We start from the raw sequence: 23,027 nt of genomic DNA, 5'->3' as shown, positions 1-23,027 counted from the left end.
TAATATCCTTGTCTTCCCTGGTAACCTCTTTCAATGCCTACACAGTCAGGGTTGAACTAGGACTGCAAATAGTCCCCGGTACCAAAACAAAAGTGAACTCCATTAGCGAATCAGCCAAAAAGTGCCCAACATTTGCCAAAATTTGCAAATCAGGGCAGTTTTGATCTTGTAAATATACTCTGTCTAGATATTCATTGTGTGATAAAATTAGGGAAATCAACAGTGAAACTCGGCCCACCAGACCATTAAACAGGCCCATTAACATTCCAAAAACTAGCCAGCACACTGACCTGTCAAACTAGTCCTTCTGTAGTGCCAGAGTGCTCAGTAAAAATTGTTAAAGGAGGTTTGCTCTATTTTCGATACTGTAAAACCGTTTGAGTATAACGTGGCTCATACAGTATGTTGCCACTAGATGGCAGAGATGTATAATCTGACAAGGTGGATATATTTAAAATGAAAGAAGTCCAAAAAAGCTCACCCTGCTCTCACCCCCAGCCATGATTCACCCTCAGAATAAATACGTCTTTCATCAGTCATTTTGGCATCAGTCTGTGATCCAAGGTGGGCATTCATATTGGCACAGGCCCCACAATTTGAAGTAAACATGGTATGCTGTCTTAAATGGGTCTCTTTGTTTTCCTGTTGTATGTCACAAACGTTTTAAACTCAAATGTGTTTCATTTTTTAGCTTTTACCTCGTTTTATTTTATCGCATGCTTATTTGACTCTTTCTGTATATAGCTAAATGTACTCTTAAGTTGGATTATTGTTAATTCTGCATAAAAGATTAACACAGAATAACCGGAATGACTCCATTTACTCCGGCATAATTGAAGTTCTGCAAAGGCCTAGTTGACATCCTGGCACCCTCTTTGAAGTGTGAGATTGGTAGGAAGGGGCAGATCCCTGCTTGGACGTCTTGTGCTTTTATTTGACTGACCCAAAGACTTCAGCCATAACACGAAGATCTGTTATGGGAACAACTTCAGTAGTGGGAATTGGAAGTTCCTTTCTACTTCAACCAGTTACAGCTCTGAATCCTTTGATGTTTGGCAATGTAGAATTTCACCTCGCAGTCCTGTATGGCCTTCGTGTTTATCTAGGCACAGTTGTCACAAATCCTGGGTCGTGCACCAATGAAAAGTACCACAGGCATACATACCTTGTGGGGGTCTGTCACAGACACCTGCTTGCAACAGTCCTCATAAGTGTTAAACTCTGCTGTTTTGGAAGGTGACATGTTTCCCTTGCACACTTGAAAAGAAGAACATATTGAATAAAAAATCTCCTCAAAGGATGGAGGAGTAGCTTCAGATCAAAGTCTGATGGCACAGAAAGAAAGGATCTGATATCAGTATGCATGGGTAGTGCTTTAAAGCTGCTCCGCTTGTCAGTTCAGGAGGCAGAAAAAGATTAGCGTGGAGCTGCATGATACCAGTGTGCAGGTTTTAACATTTTCAGAGCCAGTTTGATGCCTGGGGAATTTTTCCAAAAGCCAAAGAAAGATGATAAACAAATGACTAGCTACCCATCTCAACAAAAACCGCCTCCTCAAAACTAAGCAATCTGGAATCAGACCCATCTAAAGTGCTGAGCCCATCCTGATCGCAGCCATGGATGACATTTGGATGATAATGAGCAGAACTGATACTGCAGCCCCCACATTGCTGGACCTTTCTGTAGCCTTCAGCACCACCTCACACTACATCCTTATTTCACAACTGCACAAAGCCAGTATTTATGGACCCAAACTTCTCTGGATTTGCTCCTTCCCCGCAGGCCGCACCCAGTTGTTCAGTCTAATCCCCTTCACCTCAGACATCATCAAACTCTTAGCAGAGTTCCACAAGGATCCTCAGTCAGCCCCACTCAAAACATCATATCCTACACTCATGACACTCAGTTCATACTCCCCCCCGACAAGACACCAAATACCTGGATAATTTCTCTACCTGCATGACCAAAGTCTCCAGATGGATGAAACCCAACTGCCTCAAGTTAAACAAAGATGAAGAAGTAATCTTCAGCAAAAATATTTCATCTTGAACTTCACCTGGTGGCCTACCAAATTCAGATGCATACCCCTCTTCACAACACATGTGAAGACCCTTGGAATAGTTATTGCCAATGAGAAACAGCCTTTACAACAAGGCCATTACCAGATAACACAGTTACCATGCATCCATTACAATGCATATTCCTTTACCACACATACCATAACCACGCACAATTTTACCATGGACATGATTTAACATGCATTTGTTTACAATGAAAATATAAATATTTCACAGCTAATTGCATGATATTTGCATACTTTAGGGCAAGGGTGTTAAGGTATTTAAGGTTTAGAAGTGGGTGAGGGGATTAGATCGAAGGGTGTTTAAGGTGTGCTATGGTATTAGAGTAGCAAGAGTGTTTTTAGGGTTTAGGGTGGGTAATGGGATTAGGGTGGCAAGGTTTTTTTTAGGGTTTAGGGTGGGTAATAATGTTGTTGTGGTCAGGGCATTTTTAGGGTTTAGGGTGAGTAAGGCTATTTAGGTTGCAGGGGCACTTTTAAGTTTTTGGGTCGGTCATGGTATTAGGATGGCAAGCGAATTTTTAGGGTTTAGAGTGGGTAAGAGTATTTGGGTTGCAGGGGCACTTTTAAGTTTTAGGGTCGGTCATGGTAATAGGATGGCAAGGGTATTTTTAGGGTTTATGGTGGGTGTGGGTATTTGGGTGAAATAGTTTTTTTAGGGTTTAGGGTGGGTAAGGGTATTTGGGTAGCAAGGGTATTTTTAGGGTTTAGGGTGGGTAAGGGTATTTGGGTGACAAGGGTATTTTGTTAGGGGTCATGGTGGATAGGGGTATTTGGGGGCAAGCGTATTTTTAGAGATTAGGGTGGGTAAGGGTATTTGGGTGGCAAGGGTATGTTTAGGGTTGATAGGGTTACTTGGGTGACAAGGGTATTTTTTGTTTTTTGGGTGGGTAGGGTTTAGTGGTTGAGGTCAATAAGGTATCAATTTATATATAAATATACACATATATATATATATATATATTTATACACACACACATATATATATATATATATAGATATAGATTATGTATATATAAAACAGATATATATAGATATAGATATATACACACAGACATATTTATATGTATGTACATATGTATGCGTCTTTCCAGCCCCTACTGCAAAATAAACACCCTAACCACCAATTCCTGTCTGCAGCATTCAGCGGCATCCTCCACACATCAAAGGCAACAAGTACAACATCAAATGACGCATTCTCCTACAGTGGCTGATCAGTGGCTCATGAATGTCAATCCCGACATTGACTTCTATTTTACCAATCACAGCTGTAAAATCTCTAACTCTTCAGTAGTCTAGTGGGCTGAACAAAAAATGTGGTTTGTGCATTAATTAGGCAACGGCTGAACTGGGCTGACCCAATCATACAATGGCAAAGGGAGCTGATTCAAAACTCACAGACTCTATGTATTTTTCACAAGAGGTTTTTACCTATATCAAACATAAACAAACATTTGCAATGCAATAGGGTCTCGTATTTCTCCGAATTACAGCTATTAGCAGTTGTAAACTCCCAACTGGATTTTTTTTGCCACATTCAATGGAAAAAAACAGCGCGATCGCGCTGCTGCAGTTCACTCGTACTGAAACCTATCAGCAAAAGTGCAATTATCTACGTAACCGGCAAAAGTGCAATTCACTTTGTAACAGGGTCGATGTTATGCAAAACGCTCGACTTCTGCCAAGTGAGATCGCGCTGCGAACAAAAGATAAAAAGTAGTCCACAAATCTGATGGGAAACAGTGAGCCTCACATGTTTTCAGTACTTGGTCGCTGCACTCGAGGAGGGCTAACCACCGGAAAAGGCATGATGTATGCATGCCTTCCCCTAATGAAAGCAAGCAGATTTTAACAGGCAAGCCCACAAACCAATGAAAGACACTGACGTGACATGGATGGGGCTCTGAGCCCTTTTCTAACTCCTAGAGCGTCTTGCACGTGAAACGCATGCGCAAGTGCATGCGACCCAGACTCGACCCTAAAAATGGGTCAGTGAAATTTTGAGTCATAAAATCAAATGCTTTATAAAATAAAAAAATATTTCTGGCTGAATATGATTGTCAGAAATTGGACTGTTCGTTGATGGGGCTAAATCCATACACAAGCAATAGTCACAATCCTATCTTTGTCAGGGTGAACCACAAAAAGCCACTAACGTAACCTGTGCTAAACCCTCTGTTATCTTGGCATAAAAGCAGTAAGCCTTCATTTAGAGGCAATGTGTAAAGTATTTATGCAGCACTAAAACAGTTATAAAGTGGCTATCTGGACTGGTTATCCCACTGTACCAGGACAAACTCACAATTTCAAGCCAGCCACGATAAAGCTGCATCATGCTGCACTGGTTCTGAGCAGGAGCTATAAGGGCTGCATCATGCTGTGTCGAGTCTGATCAGAAGCTGCGAGGTGCTGCATTGCACTGCATGGAGTTGCGTCGCCTGCGGCAGTTCTAAGGAAAGCCACAGCTGGGCCAGGAGGAGTTCAGTCTGATGCCAATCGAGGGTCCTGGATCTAAGGGGCACCTTTTGGGGATCAGGTCTCTCTCTTCAGCAGAGGCCAGCAGGAGGGTAATGCCAGGTCCAGTGGATCAGCTGGGCAGATGCACGCCAGGTCTCTGGAGCTTGTTGTGTTCATGTAGCTCCAGTGTTCCTTCTTCAGCCAGCAAGGCAGCATGTCAGTATTCTTGCACCAGGACAGCAGGGCAATCCTTCCAATAGCAGAGCAACAGAGCAGTCCTTCTTCTGAGTCTTCCACACATCCAGGAGTGATCTGAAGAGTTAGGTCTGAGTGTTCAAAATCTATACCTGGTGCTAGCTTTTGAAGTGGGAGAAGCTGCAGGAGTTTTCACCTCTCTGATGTGGCTGGAATAACCCCCTCCCCCGCTCTGTCCCCACATTGTTGGGGGTCACAACAGGCTAGTGTGAAACTCTTTGCAAGTGTGCTGAGGCAGCACCTTTGAAGAGCAAGTGTGATAGGTTAAAATTCCACACCCTCATCCAGCTAGAGTTGCCATCCTGCCAACACCCTTTGAATTATGGTCTGGGTGTGAATACAAAGGCCAACTGTGAGCTACACCAAGTAATGTGGCACAGGATACAGGCATCAAATGGATAGGTCAAGAAAATGCCAACTTTCAAAAAATGACATTTTTAGAACTGTTACTTAAAACATGAGTTACCAATACAGAGGGTTTTAAATTACAATTCTTTAACAACCAAACTCTACATTCTTACCTACTCCCAATCAAACATTATCACTTAATAAATGGTAACGCAATTTTTTCCAATGAAGGTGCTAGGCCTTGAAGTAGGGAAAACGAACTTAGGATTGTTTCACTACCAAGACATGTAAAATTTAAAAGTACATGTTTGACTTTTTAAATACACTGCACCATGTCCTACGGGCTTTTCAAGGCCAACCCTGGGATACTTACATGTATTAAATAGGAAGGTTTAGGCTTGGCAGATGAATTATTTTGTTTGGTCGAAATGTAGTTTGGCCTCAGTGTATTCCTCCCAGACTGTGAGGCACTGGGGGGATAGTTGTTGTCAAGAATGGCCATTTCTGTCAGGATGAAGGGGGAGCTGTCACCTTCCACACTTGCATATCACAAAGGGTCTGCCCAGCACACTGAAAGAGGGTTTTATACTAGTTGTTTGTACCCTCAAGAACAGTGCTTTGTGATTTTAGGAGCTATATTTACCTGAAATGTTTAAAATTATGTATCTCTGGTTCTACTGGTTGGATCTGCGTTAGTTTGGTCTCAAATAGTTTATTAAACATTACTCTATTTATTCTAAATAGGTGTGGAATTTTTCTTGTGTTGCGTTTTTACTTTATTGCTGTTTGAAATGCTGCATAGATGCTTTACACATTGCCTCTAAGTTAAGGCGGACTGCTTTGTGCCAGGCTACCAGAGGGTAAGCACACTTTAGTTTGGGGTTTGGTTGTGACTTCACCCTGGCAAGATTTGTGGCTACTGCTTGTCCAGTGTTTCACCCCCTCCACCAGTAACCCAATGTCCTGCATGCATCATAACTAAAAAAGCTTTTCTGTGCCAAATACATCATTTATATGAATTTCTAAGCAAAATGAGTGCTGCAGCCCACTGGACAAGTTAGGTTCACTCAAGTAAATGATAATATAGGAATAAAGTTTTGGACACAAAACAACTCCTTTGCAAAAACACTAAATTGTTCTACACTCAATGTCTTTTAGTCTATATTTCATCCTGACGCATCTTGCTTGACCTCTTTCCTCCCACCCTACTGCAGCTCTTTTAAATCACCACTGCCTACTCTAATATCCATCTTTCTTGTCTCTCCTTGATCTCTACTTTGCGTCCTCACATTATACTTTTTTTATTGATTTAAGTTTGAGAGATCTGTGATTTCAATTCAATTGTTAACACTGAAAACTGGTCGATAGCAGAGCTTTGCTATATAAATGCAAAAGTAAAAATTTAAAATAAATTAATGATGTAAAAGTGCACCAGTGTGAATGCATAAACTACATTTGCACACATTCTGCAGACTAGACTTGCGACTACTGTATAGGCTTATATGGCTGTGAATATGAATATGTAAATAATTACAACCAGATCTAGTGGCCCAGTGGATTTATGCATCCAATCCAAGGATCTGTGTTTGACATCCTACATCTGGTTTAAATCTGAGTCCATTCAGCATTTTATCCTTCTGAGGTTGATAAAATGAGTACCACTGAGGTAGATAACAGATTTTTCACCTTTTTGTGGACCCTACTTTTGCCATACTTACAACTTGCACTATTACTCATTCTAAACAAGAACAAATTGCCTGCGCTCCCACTTTAAACATAGTTAAATTGGCTTACCTCTATATGACTTATTTAACTTTCCTACATTGTCATAGTATAAGGTGCAGAAGACGCTCCTTGCTTGAAATGTTAAGTCCCGCCTCCAAACTGCAGCAGCTATTGTGCTACCCACTCCAGTGGCAGTGAACAATTGGCTTCTGCCGTATAATCCTGCAGCCCAGCCTGGCAAAATAACCCTCAATTCAAACACTATTTTTGATACATATTGAAAGCCCAATTTATTGAAGTGGTGATTTTTAATAAATAATTAGAAAAAGCAGCGTTTAGGAAGCAACTTCTTCCCGTCCGAAACAAATGGAAGCTAAGTTGCTTTAACTCCCCAGCAACTACTCTGCTGGCCGTGGCCTAAATAAGGTGTGACAGAGGTGAGAAAACTGCTCCCACAGCAGAGACAATGGGATGTGTGTGGGGAGGTGTTTACTTCCCTTTGCAGGAAGATAAGTTAGGGTGGTCTCAGGACCTTAATTAACTTGAAAAGGGATCTGCCATTATACAAGTAAATATAAAGGGAGACCCAGAGGAAGTAGCAGCTTGCTCCCCTAGTCAATATGGCACCACACCCTGTGGAATTCTGGACGCATCACTTAATCGTCCCATGGCTAAAGAAAAAAAGATGAATCTGACCTTGTGTAATGTAGTATGTGCTCATGTAAAGCACTCCAGTTTGCGCTATAGAAAACTGCAAAAAATAGGCTTTCTCACAGAACACAAACCAATAGCGGTTTGTCAACACAAAATGCATTTTTATGACTTAAAAAGCAGATGTGTCAACACAGAGGATGAAACCCGTTCTAGGAACCAGAGTTGTATCTCAAAAAGTGTTTGTTGGTGTGTGATTTACCTTTTATTTTGCTTCCTTCCAGTAATATATGCCTTAGATGCCTTCTCCGTATTAGTTCTGTGGCAGACAAATTATTTACAAACTCTATACATTTTACATGAGGTAAGCAAGTATCAGAAACAATAGAATTCAATAACCAAAAGGAAAACAGCCTGTGTTTTATGAACTGACCAAAACACAGTTGGAAGGTAATTAATCCGTAATTTAATTGTCTCTAAAATAAGTAGATTGGGACCACAACTAAATTTGTTCCCATTTTAATCACACTTATTCCCTGGGTATTGAAAAGAAGAATGTTTTTTTCATTTTTGTCAGATCATTTTAAGACATCTATGTTTTAGTGCAGGTAAAACAATATATTTTGATAAATAGAGTGCTTTGAAACACATTTTGACGAAATGGTATGCCTTGTCAAACAAATATAAAGCATAAAAAATCTAATACATTGATTTCATCCTGGTAACTATTTCCTAAACATCCTTTAGTAACATTTAAACTTCATCTCATGTTGAGGAAAAGATCCCAGGTGATGGAACAAGCAAAATATCTGGTTAGTAATTCATGCAGTTTTGAGTAAATATAAAATGTATATACACAGAGTTAATGTAAATGCACCATGTTTTTTATTTGCTTTTGTGTAATTATTATTCTAACTAGAATTAGGATTTAATTGACAAATTTGAAAGGAAAGGGGAAGTTAGTGAAATGAAGAGGACAGAAAGGGTGGTTTGATACATTTGTAATACAGGATAAGTTAAAGATGTATATGTATACAACAACATAGGAAAAAGAACTGTTCTAACAGTTTGAAAGTGGGAACCAAAACTACCACCTTCCTCCCTGTCTGTAAGTACAATCGTTGGCTGTGAAGACAACATAAAGTGATGCATCTAGATAGAGCAACATCCTTTACTATGTGGATGCCTTTACCACACATGGTACATATAGTTAAGATAAGTATATATATGTACACACATGCACACACACACACACACACATATACATATAGTGGCAGTTATAGTAAGGACCATGTTTCCATAGAAAAAGCGTTCTTTGACTTGCATATATCTTTGGCACTTTTGACAAATCTTCACAAATCTTTCCAAAAAAAGTGTTGCAAAAGGTGGGGTCAAAAACGTTGCATTTGCCGTGTTAATTACCAGAGGACCTTTGGACACATCTGCAGCCTGAAGCACTGGACAGAATTGAACCAAATTTGACAGAAAGCTAGCTTTCAGTACGCAGATTAAGCTTTCACTTATATGGAGTAAATCCATTCAGTAGTTCTTGAGAAATTAAGGTAAATTCAAATTTGTATATCTCTGGTCATGAAGTACTCGCGAACAAAGACGAGCTGGTGCAGGGAAATGCACAGCTCTGACTGGCTCTCAACAATTCAAACGAGGAAGTGTTGGCAGCTATCTTGGGACTCGGTTTAAGTACTTTGGGGAAGCCTGTTGGCTCCCCTCACAGCCCCTGGACCCCCAACCTTCCAGGTGCTTTAATTATAATAAACCCAGGGGTGCCATGAGGCCCCCCTGCAGCACGGGGGACCACCATCTCCCTGAGGCAATGTGTAAATCTGGTGTGGGGGGTTGTTGGACTTTTGCTTATGCAGGGTCATCCCCAGTCTTTTTTGCCTCCTGCCTCCTATTTTTTCTGACCTGTTGCTGTTGGCTTTTCAACTCTGAGCACTTTACCACTGCTAACCAGTGCTAAAGTGCATATGCTCTCCGTGTAAATTGTATGTAATTGGTTTCTCCATGATTGGCATATTTGATTTACTAGTAAGTCCCTAGTAAGGTGCACTAGAGGTGCCAGGGCCTGTAAATCAAATGCTACTAGTGGGCCTGCAGCACTGGTTGTGCTACCCACATAAGTAGCTCTGTAATCATGTCTCCGACCTGCCACTGCAGTGTCTGTAAGTGTATTTTTACACTGTAAATTCGACTTGGCAAGTGTACCCACTTGCCAGGCCTAAACCTTCCCTTTTCTTACATGTAAGGCACCCCTAAGGTAGGCCCTAGGTAGCCCCAAGGGCAGGGTGCAGTGTATGGATAAGGTAGGACATATAGTAATGTGGTTTATATGTCCTGACAGTCAAATACTGCCAATTTCGTTTTTCACTGTTGCAAGGCCGTCTCTCTCATAGGATAATATGGGGGCTACCTTTAAATATGATTAAAGTGTAGATTCCCCTAGAGAGTAGATGGACATGTGGGGTTTGGGGTCCCTGAACTCACAATTAAAAAATACATCTTTTAGTAAAGTTGATTTTAAGATTGTGCGTTTGAAAATGACACTTTTAGAAAGTGAGCATTTTCTTGCTTAAACCATTCTGTGACTCTGCCGTGTTTGTGGATTCCCTGTCTGGGTCAGTTTGACAGTTGGGTTGTTTTTCACCTCACACCAGACAGTGACACAAAGGGAGCTGGGGTGTAACCTGCATTTCCTGATTAGCCATCTCTGCTAGAAGGGAGGGGTGGAGTGGTCACTCTCATCTGAAAGGACTGTGCCTGCCTCTGACAATGCCGGCTCCGACCCCCTGATGTGTTTCAGATGCCTTGCCTGGGCAAGGCAGGATTTCACAAGTAGGTGTGAGTCCCCTTTGAAGAAAGGTGACTTCAAAGACTAAAATGGGTATAAGAAGGGCACCCAAATCTACAGACTTGAGAAACACTTCTGGAACCAAGAGGAACCTCTGCCTGGAGAAGAGCTGATAGCTGAGGAAGAAGTGCTGCCCTGCCTTTGACTGTGCTTTGTGGAGCTTTCCTGAAGTGCTGCTTCTGCCAGAGTAAGAGGGCAAAGACTGGACTTTGTGTGCCTTCCATCTTGTGAAGAAATCTCCAAGGGCTTGATGTAGAACTTGCCTCCTGTTGTTTGAAGTCTCAGGGACAGCAAAGACTTCTCTCTGCCAGCACCTGGAGTCTCTGGAGAGACTCCTGATCTGACAAGTGGTGCCCTATCCAGTCCCTGGGCCCTTGAAAGGAAAGCTGGTGGAATCCAAGGAAATCGACTTCGGAGAACTCCAGACCGACGCCGCTGCTGAATCCGGTAACGTCGCCTGCACCTGACGCCGTGACCTTCGCTGGAACGCGACGCTCTTCGCAGGCCCGACGCCGCAGCAGCCCCGCTGAAGTCCACGAGTCCGTGGAAGTCGCCGCACCACGTCGTGACCGACGCCGCTCGAAGTGCGTGGTTCCAATGTTTCGCACAGACGCCGCAATCCCCGACTTCGCGCATCGGCTTGTTTTCACTCTTCACCAAAGGTACTGTACTTGGGGGTCTGGCGCCGCTGGTGTCGGCTTGTTGGGAACCACTCCGTCACGACACCGTATTAACATATCATCAAAGCATTTTTGTTTCTAAACTCTATTTTTGAGTTTAATCTTTAAAAATTCATAACTTGACTTGTGTATGTCGGATTTTTGTCGTTTTGGTCTTGTTTTGTTTAGATAAATATTTCCTATTTTTCTAAACTGGTGTTGTGTCATTTTGTAGTGTTTTTCATTAAGTTACTGTGTGTGTTGGTACAAATACTTTACACCTAGCGCTCTGAAGTTAAGCCTACTGCTCTGCCAAGCTACCAAGGGGGTAAGCAGGGGTTAGCTGAGGGTGATTCTCTTTTACCCTGACTAGAGTGAGGGTCCTTGCTTGAACAGGGGGTAACCTGACTGTCAACCAAAGACCCATTTTCTAACAGGGGTGAACAGCCTCCGCACAGCCCCGTGATCAACAATAAAAATATGGCCCTAGGGACCGCCAACCCCAGGGCCTGCTCCTGCTTTGTCCCCCAGGGCCCGCTCCTGTTATGTCTCTGAAGCTGCAGCCAAGCCCAAGACACAACAAACAGTCTGCTGTTTGACAGAGGGATCTGTAAAGCGGGTTCCACTGTCAAAGAGAGGATCCTTCATCTCTGTCCCCTGCACATGTGCAGGAGACAGAGATGAAAGATTTGCTTCAGCAAGCACGGAGCTGCTGTTAAAGCAGCTCCTTGCTTGGAGAAGCAATGGCACCGTGAGGGAAGCATTAATGCTTCCCCCATGGTGCCATACAGCCCGTAAAGGACATTAAAAAAAAAATCAAATAAATGCAAACAAATAGATAAATATATATGCAGGGACTGCGAGGAGCCCTTATGGGCTCCCTCGCGGTCCCATATAGCCCATAAAAGGCTAAAGAAACATTTAAAAATGAAAAGCAATAGCTCAGTGTGAAGGTCACAGGCCTTCACAGTGAGCATTGAGGGTTCGTGGCCAGCTGGACTTGTTTCCCTCTTTTTTTTTTCATAGTAAAGTAAGAAAACTTTATTTTTTAAATGACAGATACATTTTTTATTTCAAAATGTACACAAATATCTGATTCTAAGTATATCAGACATCATTCTCACTGAAACATTTGCTATTAAATTATTGATGAGACAACTGTGCATGGCGAGGGAGCGAGTTATAGTTATCTTAGGGCGTGAGTTATAGTTACTTGAAAGAACTCTAACTATAACTGCTGAATTTCTTTGGATTTGTACAAGTAAATTCAGAACCTAACTATAAAGTCCCTGTAAGCTTTTTTTTCTGTGAATATATATATATGTATATTACCTTGTGGCTGTGGCCACTAGGTAGTTATAGTTAGGACCATGTTTCCGTAGAAAAAAAAGTTTTTTGACTTGCCTATATCTTTGGCACCATTTGACTAATCTTCACCACATTTTCCACAATTAGTGCCCTTGTGGTTCTTGATGCACACAGAAAGGGTGATCTGTCAAGTGGGGGCCGAGAAAAAGGTGGGTTCAAAAAGGTTGTTTCCCATGTTACTTCCCATACGAACTTTAGTCACGACTTCAGCCCAAACCACTGGACGGAATTACACCAAATGTGGCAGAAAGATGGCTTTAGGTACACAGATTACGTATTTGCTAATTTAGTGTAAATTCAACAAGTAGTTTTTGAGATATTAAAGGGAAAAAAGTGTATATCTAGGGACATGGATCCTTCACAATGTATTCACAAATAATGAGGAGCTCGTGCAGGGAAATGCACGGTTCTGATTGGCTCACAACACTTTAAACGAGGATGTGTTGGCAGCTATCTTTGGACTTGGCTTGAGTCGAGTCCCACAAAAAAAGTGAAGAAAGACAAGGGACCAGGGGTGGGGCAGGTCCTGGGGGCATTCACAATTTCTATGTGGGGGGGGCATGCAGCCCCCCGCATTCCCAGGGACTAACATGTCCCAAGGGCTAAAGACCAACACAATGCGGGGGCCCCCTCAGCCCCGGGGCCCAAACCCCTTCTCAGGGCACTTTTTAACTATAATGTGGGGAGCTGCATCACCCCCACCCTGCAGCCCTAGGGACCCCCACCTCTCCAGGGCACTTTGCAAACAGAGTGCGGGTGCTGCGCTGCCCCACACAGCCCTGGGGACTGCCATCTCCCCGGGGTACTTTGCAGATTGAGTGAAGGGGGCCACCCAGCCCGCTTGCAGCCCCGGGGACCACCACCTCCCTGGGGCACTTTGGAAATTCAGTGCAGGGGGGCCGGCACCTCCCAACGGCACTTTTCTAATTGAGTGCGGGAGGGCCAGCAGCTCCCTGGGGAACTTTGCAAATTGAGTGCGGGGGCCCAGCTTTGACAGCTGTCGCAAAGTCACACCAAACACCTTGCTTGCAGCAATGGAGAACTGTCGAACAGCTCTCCCTCACTCTGAGTAGAGGTTTCCTCTGTCTACCTGCGAGCAAAGACGTAGGCAGGGACACAGAGGAAACTTCTGTCACATAGAGGGAGCTACTATTGCAGCTCCCACTCTGTGACAGCAATGTTGGCAGGAGGCGGGAAGCCAGTTTGGACCGCAGGGGCCTTCAGGCTCCCCTCATGGTACTCAACACTGCCATTGGGTGCCCTGGGGGGCACCCGGATCAAATGGCCATGTCCTGGGTGATGGGGTCCCTGTGGCTGAGATTGGCCCTAGGGAGGGGTGGTTATATGGTTTGGATACAAGGACTGGGTGCAGGCCAGGCCCTGCGGCCAACCCCAGCTTTGCACAGCCAAAGGCCATGCTCACTGCGGAGTTGGGTGGTTATACTGGTTGGCCACAGGGACTAGCCACAGGCCAGGCCCTGCAGCAAACCCCAGACATGTACGGCCTTCGCCATGCACAGTGGTGGTTGGATTGATATATAGTCATGAAAATTACGTTAAAAAAACAAAGAAATTCACTGAAAAAAAACAAAGGTTACAGGAAGGTTATAGTTAGGAAATAGAATTTAAAACAAAAATAGAAATTCACTTACAAAACAAAGGTTACAGGGACGTTATGGTTAGCTTCACATTTTAGATGTACAAAACCATACAAATTCACCTGTTATAGTTATAGTTATCTCAAGTAACTATAACTCCTGCTCTAAGGTAACCATATCTCGCGCCCTCGCCATGCACTGCTAATTACCCCATATATTACAGCACTCATGACATCTCCTATTACATCATTTATAATATCACAGTAACATTTGCACTAACATTATTGATGAGAAAACAGGGCATGGCCAGGGCACAGATTATAGTTACGTTAGGGCACGAGTTATAATTACTTGAAATTTCTCTAACTATAACTGCTGAATATCTATGGTTTTGTATGTTTGAAATGTGAGCCTAACTATAATGTCTATGTAGCCTTTGGAATTTTAAGTGCATATATATATTTTTTTTTTCCCACAAAAAGTTCACAATACGCTGCACTCCAGGAAAGTGACTTTACAAATTTATTTCAGTCTTATTTCATCAGGTAAACCACCACCGACTCGTTTCAACTCCGAAGTCTTGCTCACAGTTAGTGAGTGCGTTTTCTATGTCTACTATTTATAGTGTCCCACTTGTGCCCATAATGAGGCATTCTGGGATCCGTAGTACTTATTATTAAAAAAACTAATTTGGCAAAAAATAATTTGCAATCCGCATACATATTTGGTATGTCGATTTCTTCACTGTCATAGAATCATCAATCATATCCTCACATGTATAATACTTCAACAATAAAACCAGTTATCATAAGCATATTGTGCCTCATTATATCTCCTATTATACATTTTTGTGTAATTCCCTGTACCTTTCTTCAAATAAAACATTCATTTATCCTGGTCTAAGTGACTCTCACCACATATATATATACAAGATCCCTTACATTTATAACTTGGGTACAACCCTTCCTGAAATTATATATATATATTTCTGCAGTAGGTAGTTATAGTTAGGACCATGTTTCCATTGAAAAAGCGTTTTTGCAGTAGGAAGTTATGGTTGAGACCATGTTTCTATTGAAAAGCGTTGTTGGCTTGCCTATATCTTTGGCACTAAAACTTTCCAAATAGAATGTGCCAAAGAATCTTGTTGTGCATGGGAAGTTTTGGGGTGATCCATCAAGCGGGGCGAGAAAAAGAGAGGGTCAATAAAAGTGCATTTCCCATGCTAATTCCCAACATGACTACAGTCCAAACCACTGGAGGGCATTGCACCAAATTTGGCAGAAAGGTAGCTTTCGATATGCAGATTACACTTTTGTTGTTTGGTGTAAATCATTTCAGTAGTGTTTGAGACATTAAAAGAAAAAGAAATATAGATATCTAGAAGCACGAAGGCTTTGCAAATTCTACAGATCTCATGCTGAGATGTGATTGGCTGACAACACTTCAACAAGGAAGTCTTGGCAGCCATCTTGGGACTTGGCTTTAACCAAGTCCCAGAAAAAAGAGAACAAAAAAGAAAAGGGGCAGGGTATTGACATCCTGACCCCTTTGCTCTGGTCCTGGAGTCTCAGAGGGTCCCCTCCAGGGCAAAAAAGCACTTTTAAAAAAAAAGAGTTTTGCTGCAAATTTGCAATGGGGTCGCAAATTGGTCTCCTGCACTTGTTTTAGGTGGGCCAGGACTTGGGGCCATAATGAAGAAAAAAAAGGCTTATTTATGTCCCGGAGCCCATCACCTCGCCAGGCAAAATCTTTTAATTATAGTAAGCGGGGTCCAGCAGACCTCCCTCAGGCCCTCTGGACCTCTACCTCCCTGGGGCTGAAACTGTATTACCAGCCCCGGGGACCGCCACTTCCCTTAGGCAATTGTTTCAAAATAAGGGGGGCGTGTGGCCCCCCTGCAGCCACAGGGAGCGTCACCTCCCAGAGGTGAAATAAAATAAGATGGAAGGTCCTTTGTGGACCCCCAGGGTTGTTTAAATGTTGAAAGGGGGAGGGGGGGGGGGCATTAATGGCTAGTGGAGCCAATAATGGACCTGGGGACACCCACCCCCAGGGGTGGCTCCTGCTATGTCCCGGGGTGTCCACACTCAGGACATAGCTGTTTGCTCTGACTTGGCAGAAGCTTTGACAGCCCTCGTCAAGTCAGAGCAAACACAAGTCCGTTACCAGCGAGCAAGAGCTGTCAAACAGCTCTCGCTTGCTGACAGCGGCGGTTTCCTCTGTTGCCCTGCTCGCTGACATGCAGGCAGGGAAACTGAGGAAATTATTGTTCTCACAGACAGGGAGCTGTGACAGCAAAGCTGGCTCCCGCAGGAGGTGGGGGGCCGGCTGGGACAGTGGGGGCCATGAGGCTCCCCCCACAGTCCCATTGATCACTGGGTACCTGTAGGGCACCCAGGAGAGATGGCTGGGCCAGGTAATGGGATCCCTGGGGCCAAAATTGGCCCAGGGAGGGGGTCGCCTGCCCCCCTGTTTAATGAAGGCTAGGCCCGAGGGATGGGGACCCGGAGGCCAAGATCAGCCTGAGGAGGAGGGCAATGTGGCCCCCTTCCCAATTAAATGGAGGTAGGCCCCAGGTGATGGGGTCCCATGGGCTCAAATCAGACAGGGTATTGGGGGCCACATGGCCCCCTCCCCTATTTATTAGTGGTGGGCCCTGGAGGTGGGGTCCCTAGGAGCCAAAATCAGCTGGGTGGGTGCACAGCCCCCGTCCCCTAAAGTCCAGGGGTCTCCCTTTACATTGCTAAGATTGTGCAAATGTGCAAATCACCAGAAAGCTGCGCCCACTTGGCCCCGCTGCATCCACCTTAGTACTATGCATGTTTTTACCCTTTTGCCAGGATGATGGACAGCTTTCCAAAGGGTCCCCCCAGTGCATTCCCTGCCAATTTTGATGGCGCATTCTTCATGCCGAGGAATATGAGAACATCTCCACAAAACAATGAAGCACTTGCTTCATGTAGATAAGAGGAACTACCCTGGTTTGGTGGAGATTACCGTCTTTATAGTCTTGTTGGCCTTTGTATAGAATTCATCTTATCACATAATTCTAGAGAAACAGGCATGAGGAACAATCATGTTGCCAAAACACACATAAGGTCACTGGGGACATTTCCTTGGGCTCCATTACACAGCTGTAGTGTAGAATACGCACTGGACATTTACCCAAGGAGAACTACACAGGGTGCCATGTATGTAGAAGGCAGGGCATGTGCCAGGTAGTGTGGCCTGTCCTGGTAGTGACAAACAGCCTAACTTGGTGTCTCACTGCTGTGAGTGCTGCCTTCTCATAGGATTGCATTAGAAATGCCCTGCCTTATGTGTAAGGGGTATTGTCTGATTTATGAGGGGTAGTGTAGGCATCTTTGGTATGGTTGTGATGGTGATAATAAATGCTGCTCACTGGTGTGGGTGTATTAGGTATTACTATTACAAAAATGCCACTTCTAGAAAGTGTGCATTTCTCTGTGCTTATGACTCTGGTGTTTTGAAGCTTGATTCCAATCCACTTCTGGTCAGGGTGACAGTTGGGGCTTTGTGCATACTTTGCAGAAAGCCTGTACACAGGGAGGGTGGAGGTGTCACAGAGATGCGTCTGCATACTGAATAGTCTTCCTGGGCTGAAAGAAGGGAGAGGCAGGGCACACCTACATTTGTAAAGACTGTGCCTTGGCCTCACACAATAGGGTTGTTTACCCCCAACTGATGTCTGGAGCCTGTGCTGGAGGAGAGAGGGGGCACTCCCAGAACCAACTCTAACTGGTTGGAACCTCCTCTCCCCCACCATTGTAAAACACTGAAAAGACTGAGTATAAGTACAGGGGAGTTTTCCCCACAATTTGGAGACATTTTGGAACTTGACACAATGCGGCTGGAGGGACTCACCACCAGGAACCGCCAGGGACTGCTGCTGCTGGTCTGACCTGTGACCTGCTGGGTCACCTAAAAGGAACTGCCACTTGCCTGCATTTACCTTGTGCTGGCCTGCTGCTGGGCTCTGCCGCACTGTGCTCCTTTGATTTCGTTCTCCAGGGGCAGGGTGCTGTGGCCCCTGACCCCTGTATCCACCTACAGCACGAGGAGTGCTTTATTTTGCCCCAGCGCTTTGGAAAGCGCTTTATGACGATTGCCTTGCTTCTCCTTCGAAGCTAGCGCTTTAAAAGCGCTCATTGCCAGAATTCACCGCCACGACCCTGGCTTAATATGATGCCCTACTGCTTTGAAAAGCACGTCGCTGTGCCCCATTTCACCGCTGCAACCCGGGCTCCTTAATTAACCAAGCGAGTCAGAGACATTCTGCTTTTGGTGCCCCCGGGACACGAGGAAAATACAAAAGAAGTAACTTGGTGCCCCCGCGGCGGTGTTCGCTCAGAGGAGCGCCTCCGAGGCACCAGTAGGCCCAGACTTAGGCCTATTCACTGTGGCTGAGAGCAGGAGCACTTGCGCACCAGATTGGGTGCGGGCGAGTGCGTCAAAATGGCCCCAGGAGGGAGAGAGACCTCATCCAGAGAGCAGGACACAGGGGAAGAGGAGAGGAGGACCCTCTCCCCCCCCCAGTCGCTGCTGTAGGAACGTGAAGCTCCAGCAATTGTGGTCACGGAGGAGGGCGGGCGGGGTGGAAGCCTCATGGGAGGCTCCCCGCGCCGCCGGGCCCCGATCATTGTTTGGGGTCATTGTTGAAGCCCCCCTTTGTTGCAGGGCCAGGGAAGGCCCGGGGGGTCCCCCAGCGATCAGGGGCCCTAGGAGGGGCCCATCAGTAACACAGGGGGTGCGTACTGGCCCCCCTCTACCCCAGAGTTGCACAGAGGAGCGCCATGGGCCCCTTCTTCGTTCCTTGGAACTGGAGGTGCCTCATCAGAAAAGCAGGTACCCCTACCAGAAAATATATATGGCCTAAGTTCTTGCTAGAGGCTTTTTCTGATTTATATATTGCCTACCTGTTTATGATGACTTCATATGTGTATGCAAATGTCCCTTTTATGGGCATAACATGCTAATATGTTTTTCTGACTTCCCATATGTTTTTATAATGTTCCTAATATGGGCGTTTATGATATTCTTATGACAAGTGCTTTGGCGTAATAACATGTTTCCTGACTACTGCTTATGTTGCAGAATACTGAGTAACCTGTGTGTTATATATGACTACTGCTAGTTTGAAAAGTAACTAGTGTGTATCGTTCTGACAACTGCTAAGTTAGCAGGATACTACTGATATGTGATGTTTGGTCTAATAATTACATTGTGTACAATACAGTATATTTTCATATAATTTGGTGCTGTGTTTCCTTTGTGGTGGGGATAGTGCGTCACATGTGTTGCGTATGTTGTGCAAACGCTTTACACATTGCCTCCGGGTGACATCTGACTGCTCGTGCCAAGCTACCAAGGGAGTGAGCAGGGGTTATCCTGGACGTGTTACTCCCTTCCACTGACTAGAGTGGGTGGGTTCTGCCTGGCTGAGGTGCATACCCTAGCCAACCAGAAACCCCATTTCTAACACATACCCACACAGACACTCACACACCCACTTACAGACACACTCAGACACTCATGCACCCACTCAGAGATTCATGCACCACTCACAGATCCACTCAGATACTCACACAACCACTCACAGACCCACTTAGTGAGTTACAAACCCAATCACAGACCCACTCGGAGACTTATGCACCCACTCGCAGACCCACTTACAGACTCCTGTACACACTCACAGACCCACTCAGACACTCATCCACCCAGTTACAGACCTACTTAGGCTCTTACACATACACTCACAGACCGACACAGACATTCACACACCCTCTCACAGAGACACTCTCACACCCACTGTCACACCCAGACACCCTCTTACACCTACTCTCACACCCAGACAGACTCTCTCTCACCCACTCTCACATCCACATAGACCCTTTCACACCCACTTTCACACCCAGACAGACACTCTCACACCCACTCTTGCACCCAGAGACACCCTCTCACACCTATTCTCATGCCCAGAGAGAGAGGTCCAGCGGCCACCTCCCGCTGCACACAGCCAAAGGCTGTGCACAGCACAGGGTCAGGTGGGTATAGGGCGTTGGCCGCAGGGCCTGATCACTGGTAAAAAAAAAAACATAGAAATTTACTGAAAAAACAAAGGTTACAGGGACATTATAGTTAGGAAATACAATTTAAAAAAACTTAGAAATTCACTTTTTAAAAAACAAGGGTTACAGGGGCATTATGATTAGGTTCTAAATTTATTCAAACAAAACCAGAGAATTTCAGCTTTTATGGTTTGTTATTTCAAGTAACTATAACTTGCGGCCTAAGGTTACTATAACTCGTGCCCTCGCCATGCACCGCTAATTACCCTAGAAATGACAGCACTCATGACATTTTTATAATACCAATAAAACATTAGAAGTCGAATTATTGAAGAAAAAAACACGCATGGCGAGGGCCATGGTTTTGTGAAAGTAAATTCAGAACCTACTATAACTAACTATAATGTCCCTGTAGCCTTTGTTTTTTTTAGTGATAATATATCAACTCAAAATGCTCCTTAAAATAAAGAAACAGCGGCACTCCCAGCACGGTGCTGTCCTCAATTTTATTTTGAAGCCAAACAACGCATTTCTGTCCCAGTGGGACCTTTGTCACGGTTGAAACTGTGACACTATAGATACACTATGGATACAGAAGGCACTATAAATTTAATCAGGCATTTATATTACATTGTTATTGTCATTCCCCAAACTGTTTGTGTATGTACCATTTATGTTGATCTTTCAAAGTTAATTGCCTAAGAATTTACAAAGCGTTATGAAAGAGCCAAGAGCATGATTCATTTCATTTGCCCTTCTTATTTAGTAAGGATATATGCCTAAGATGTTCATTTTGGCCTCATATTTAATGGCACTAACTCATCATGTGGCAATAACACTTGTGCTGTTTTACAATGCTCCTTCCAACCTTATACTACATGGTTTTTACCTTCCAATGAAGAGCTGCTAGGATCAATCACAAAGGTTTTGCTCTGGTTGAGATATGAAAGAGAGTCTCTCATTCTTGAAATATTCACAGCGATATCCGTATCCATTATAATCACTTTAAATTCAGCGATTATGCTTCCTGCTCTCAGAGAGATGATTTTCAGTCTCAGCTTTTCTTTTGCAATTGTGTGTGACAATGCATCTAGAAGCTAGGAAAAAAGTAACATCTTAGCATGGTAAATGGAGTAGAAGGAGGCTTGCAAGCAATAGCTCTATGACACTATGCCAAAGTCATTAATATTGACATTCAAAAACATTGCATCCACTGCTTCAACATACCACTGTTTTGTAAGATATGTACATCATAATTATTCTTAAGGTGACCAGTGCTCACTTTGTGAGTAACTATAAGTGGAACTATGAGTATTAAATGCATACTTACCTTAGAATATACTGTTTGGTTGTAAATGTAGTGAATGCACTAATATTGTCATGAGGTTTAACATGTAATATACTCCATGTGGTATAGTGAACCACCATCTCGCAATAATAATCATTTTAGATTGGAAATAGAGAAAACTCTAACCTCACACAACAAGACCAGAAACTATGTCTAAGACTGGAGTTCTGAATGTTTTAAGAAATATAATTCTTCACCAAAAGACTAAAACGTGATCATCATAATGTAAATATGTTTTATAACAATGCATTAATGATATGATATTTGCAGAAAAATATTGATCACTAAATGAACAACAAATAAAAAATCAAAACATTTTCAGTAACTACACACAAGTAAGGTAGCCAAATATTAAAACAGAGGTGAAAACTGAAGAAGGAGAGCTACTAAGATCTGGCACCCTAAACTGCAAAGTAATTAGGCAAATAGGGACATTCAAAATTCTGGTCCCTTCCCCTGTTGAATACCTCTATCTGAAAATGAGTGCAGATGAGTCTTCCAAACACCAAGATTTATGCTCACGTATTTATTGCTGTCCTAGAGATGGGAAGGCAGTGGAGGATCCTGTCTGGTTGGCATCAGAGCCAGACCCTTAGGTCACCAGCAGCTCTGTCGGACACAGTCAAAGGCTGTGGAAGAAAAGGTCAGAGGCCTGTAATGTTCAGGGGAGCAGCCACGTCTGATTTGGACACAGGGCCAGGCTGTAGATAGGGCAGGAACAGGACCCAAGCAGTGCCACAAACGTAGGCCTAGAGGAAGGAACTGATTCAATTGGGTGTGGTGTACCTGAAAATCCCACTAAGATGGAGACTTAGAACTGAAGAGGACCTAATGAGGGTGATGATTCCTATCGATCAAGAAGCCTCAATTTATATTCTGTACAAGCTGACACTTTAAATATGGAAAAAGAGAGATCAGCAAAACCTAGAGTGATGACACAAAAACTGTGACACAAAGCTTCCAAAATGTTTTTTATCAATGAGTCACTTGAACAAATTAAAACTATGTATGCTGTAACCGAGGCATCTCTTCACCCGAGTGATCACTAAGACAATGGCTTAGACCACATCTGCAACTGCAATGATGATAATGGGAGAAGCCATGAATGCTGAGTGACCATCCATAACTGAGCTGAAACTATTCATGATAGATGGCAATAAACAAATCACTGAAAACATTGATAATGTGACCAATAATGTCATCCTCCTATGTCAAGATTTAGATAGGATCAGATAGAAACCGACAAATGTGGAACCGAAAACATCCGATTCTGACAATATTTCTAACGATATTGTAAGAGATTTAACTGAAGAACAATAATTAGCAAAGAAACTGGATGATAAAAGGACAGGTCATGGATAAATAATGTGAGACTCCTAGGTTTACCAGAAAGGACATAATTACATCCCATGTAATTGTTGACCAAGAGGTCTTATGTAGTATTTAAATAGACAGAGGACAGTAGTCCACCACGCAGAGGCACACGCCATGGCCTCACATGAATGATAATGATTCACATGCAGCAATTTAAAGACAAGGTTAAGATTGTCACAAGGGCTCTACAACAAAAGGAAATC

At 43.7% G+C, this 23,027-nt stretch overlaps 1 protein-coding gene across 2 annotated transcripts in view; it reads right to left on the bottom strand.

The window, feature by feature from the left end:
• Nucleotides 1–23,027, bottom strand: part of UMODL1 (uromodulin like 1) — a 499,986-nt gene that overhangs the window by 248,088 nt on the left and 228,871 nt on the right. For both annotated transcript variants that reach the window (XM_069202600.1, XM_069202601.1), the window contains exon 10: nt 20,992–21,199. In XM_069202600.1, the coding sequence (XP_069058701.1) occupies nt 20,992–21,199 (208 nt within the window). The remainder of the gene's footprint in view (nt 1–20,991; nt 21,200–23,027) is intronic.

The sequence above is a fragment of the Pleurodeles waltl genome, chromosome 8 (assembly GCF_031143425.1).
Source record: "Pleurodeles waltl isolate 20211129_DDA chromosome 8, aPleWal1.hap1.20221129, whole genome shotgun sequence".
Taxonomy (NCBI): domain Eukaryota; kingdom Metazoa; phylum Chordata; class Amphibia; order Caudata; family Salamandridae; genus Pleurodeles; species Pleurodeles waltl.
Note: the sequence above shows the minus strand (reverse complement) of the source record. Positions and strands in the feature narration are given on the sequence as shown.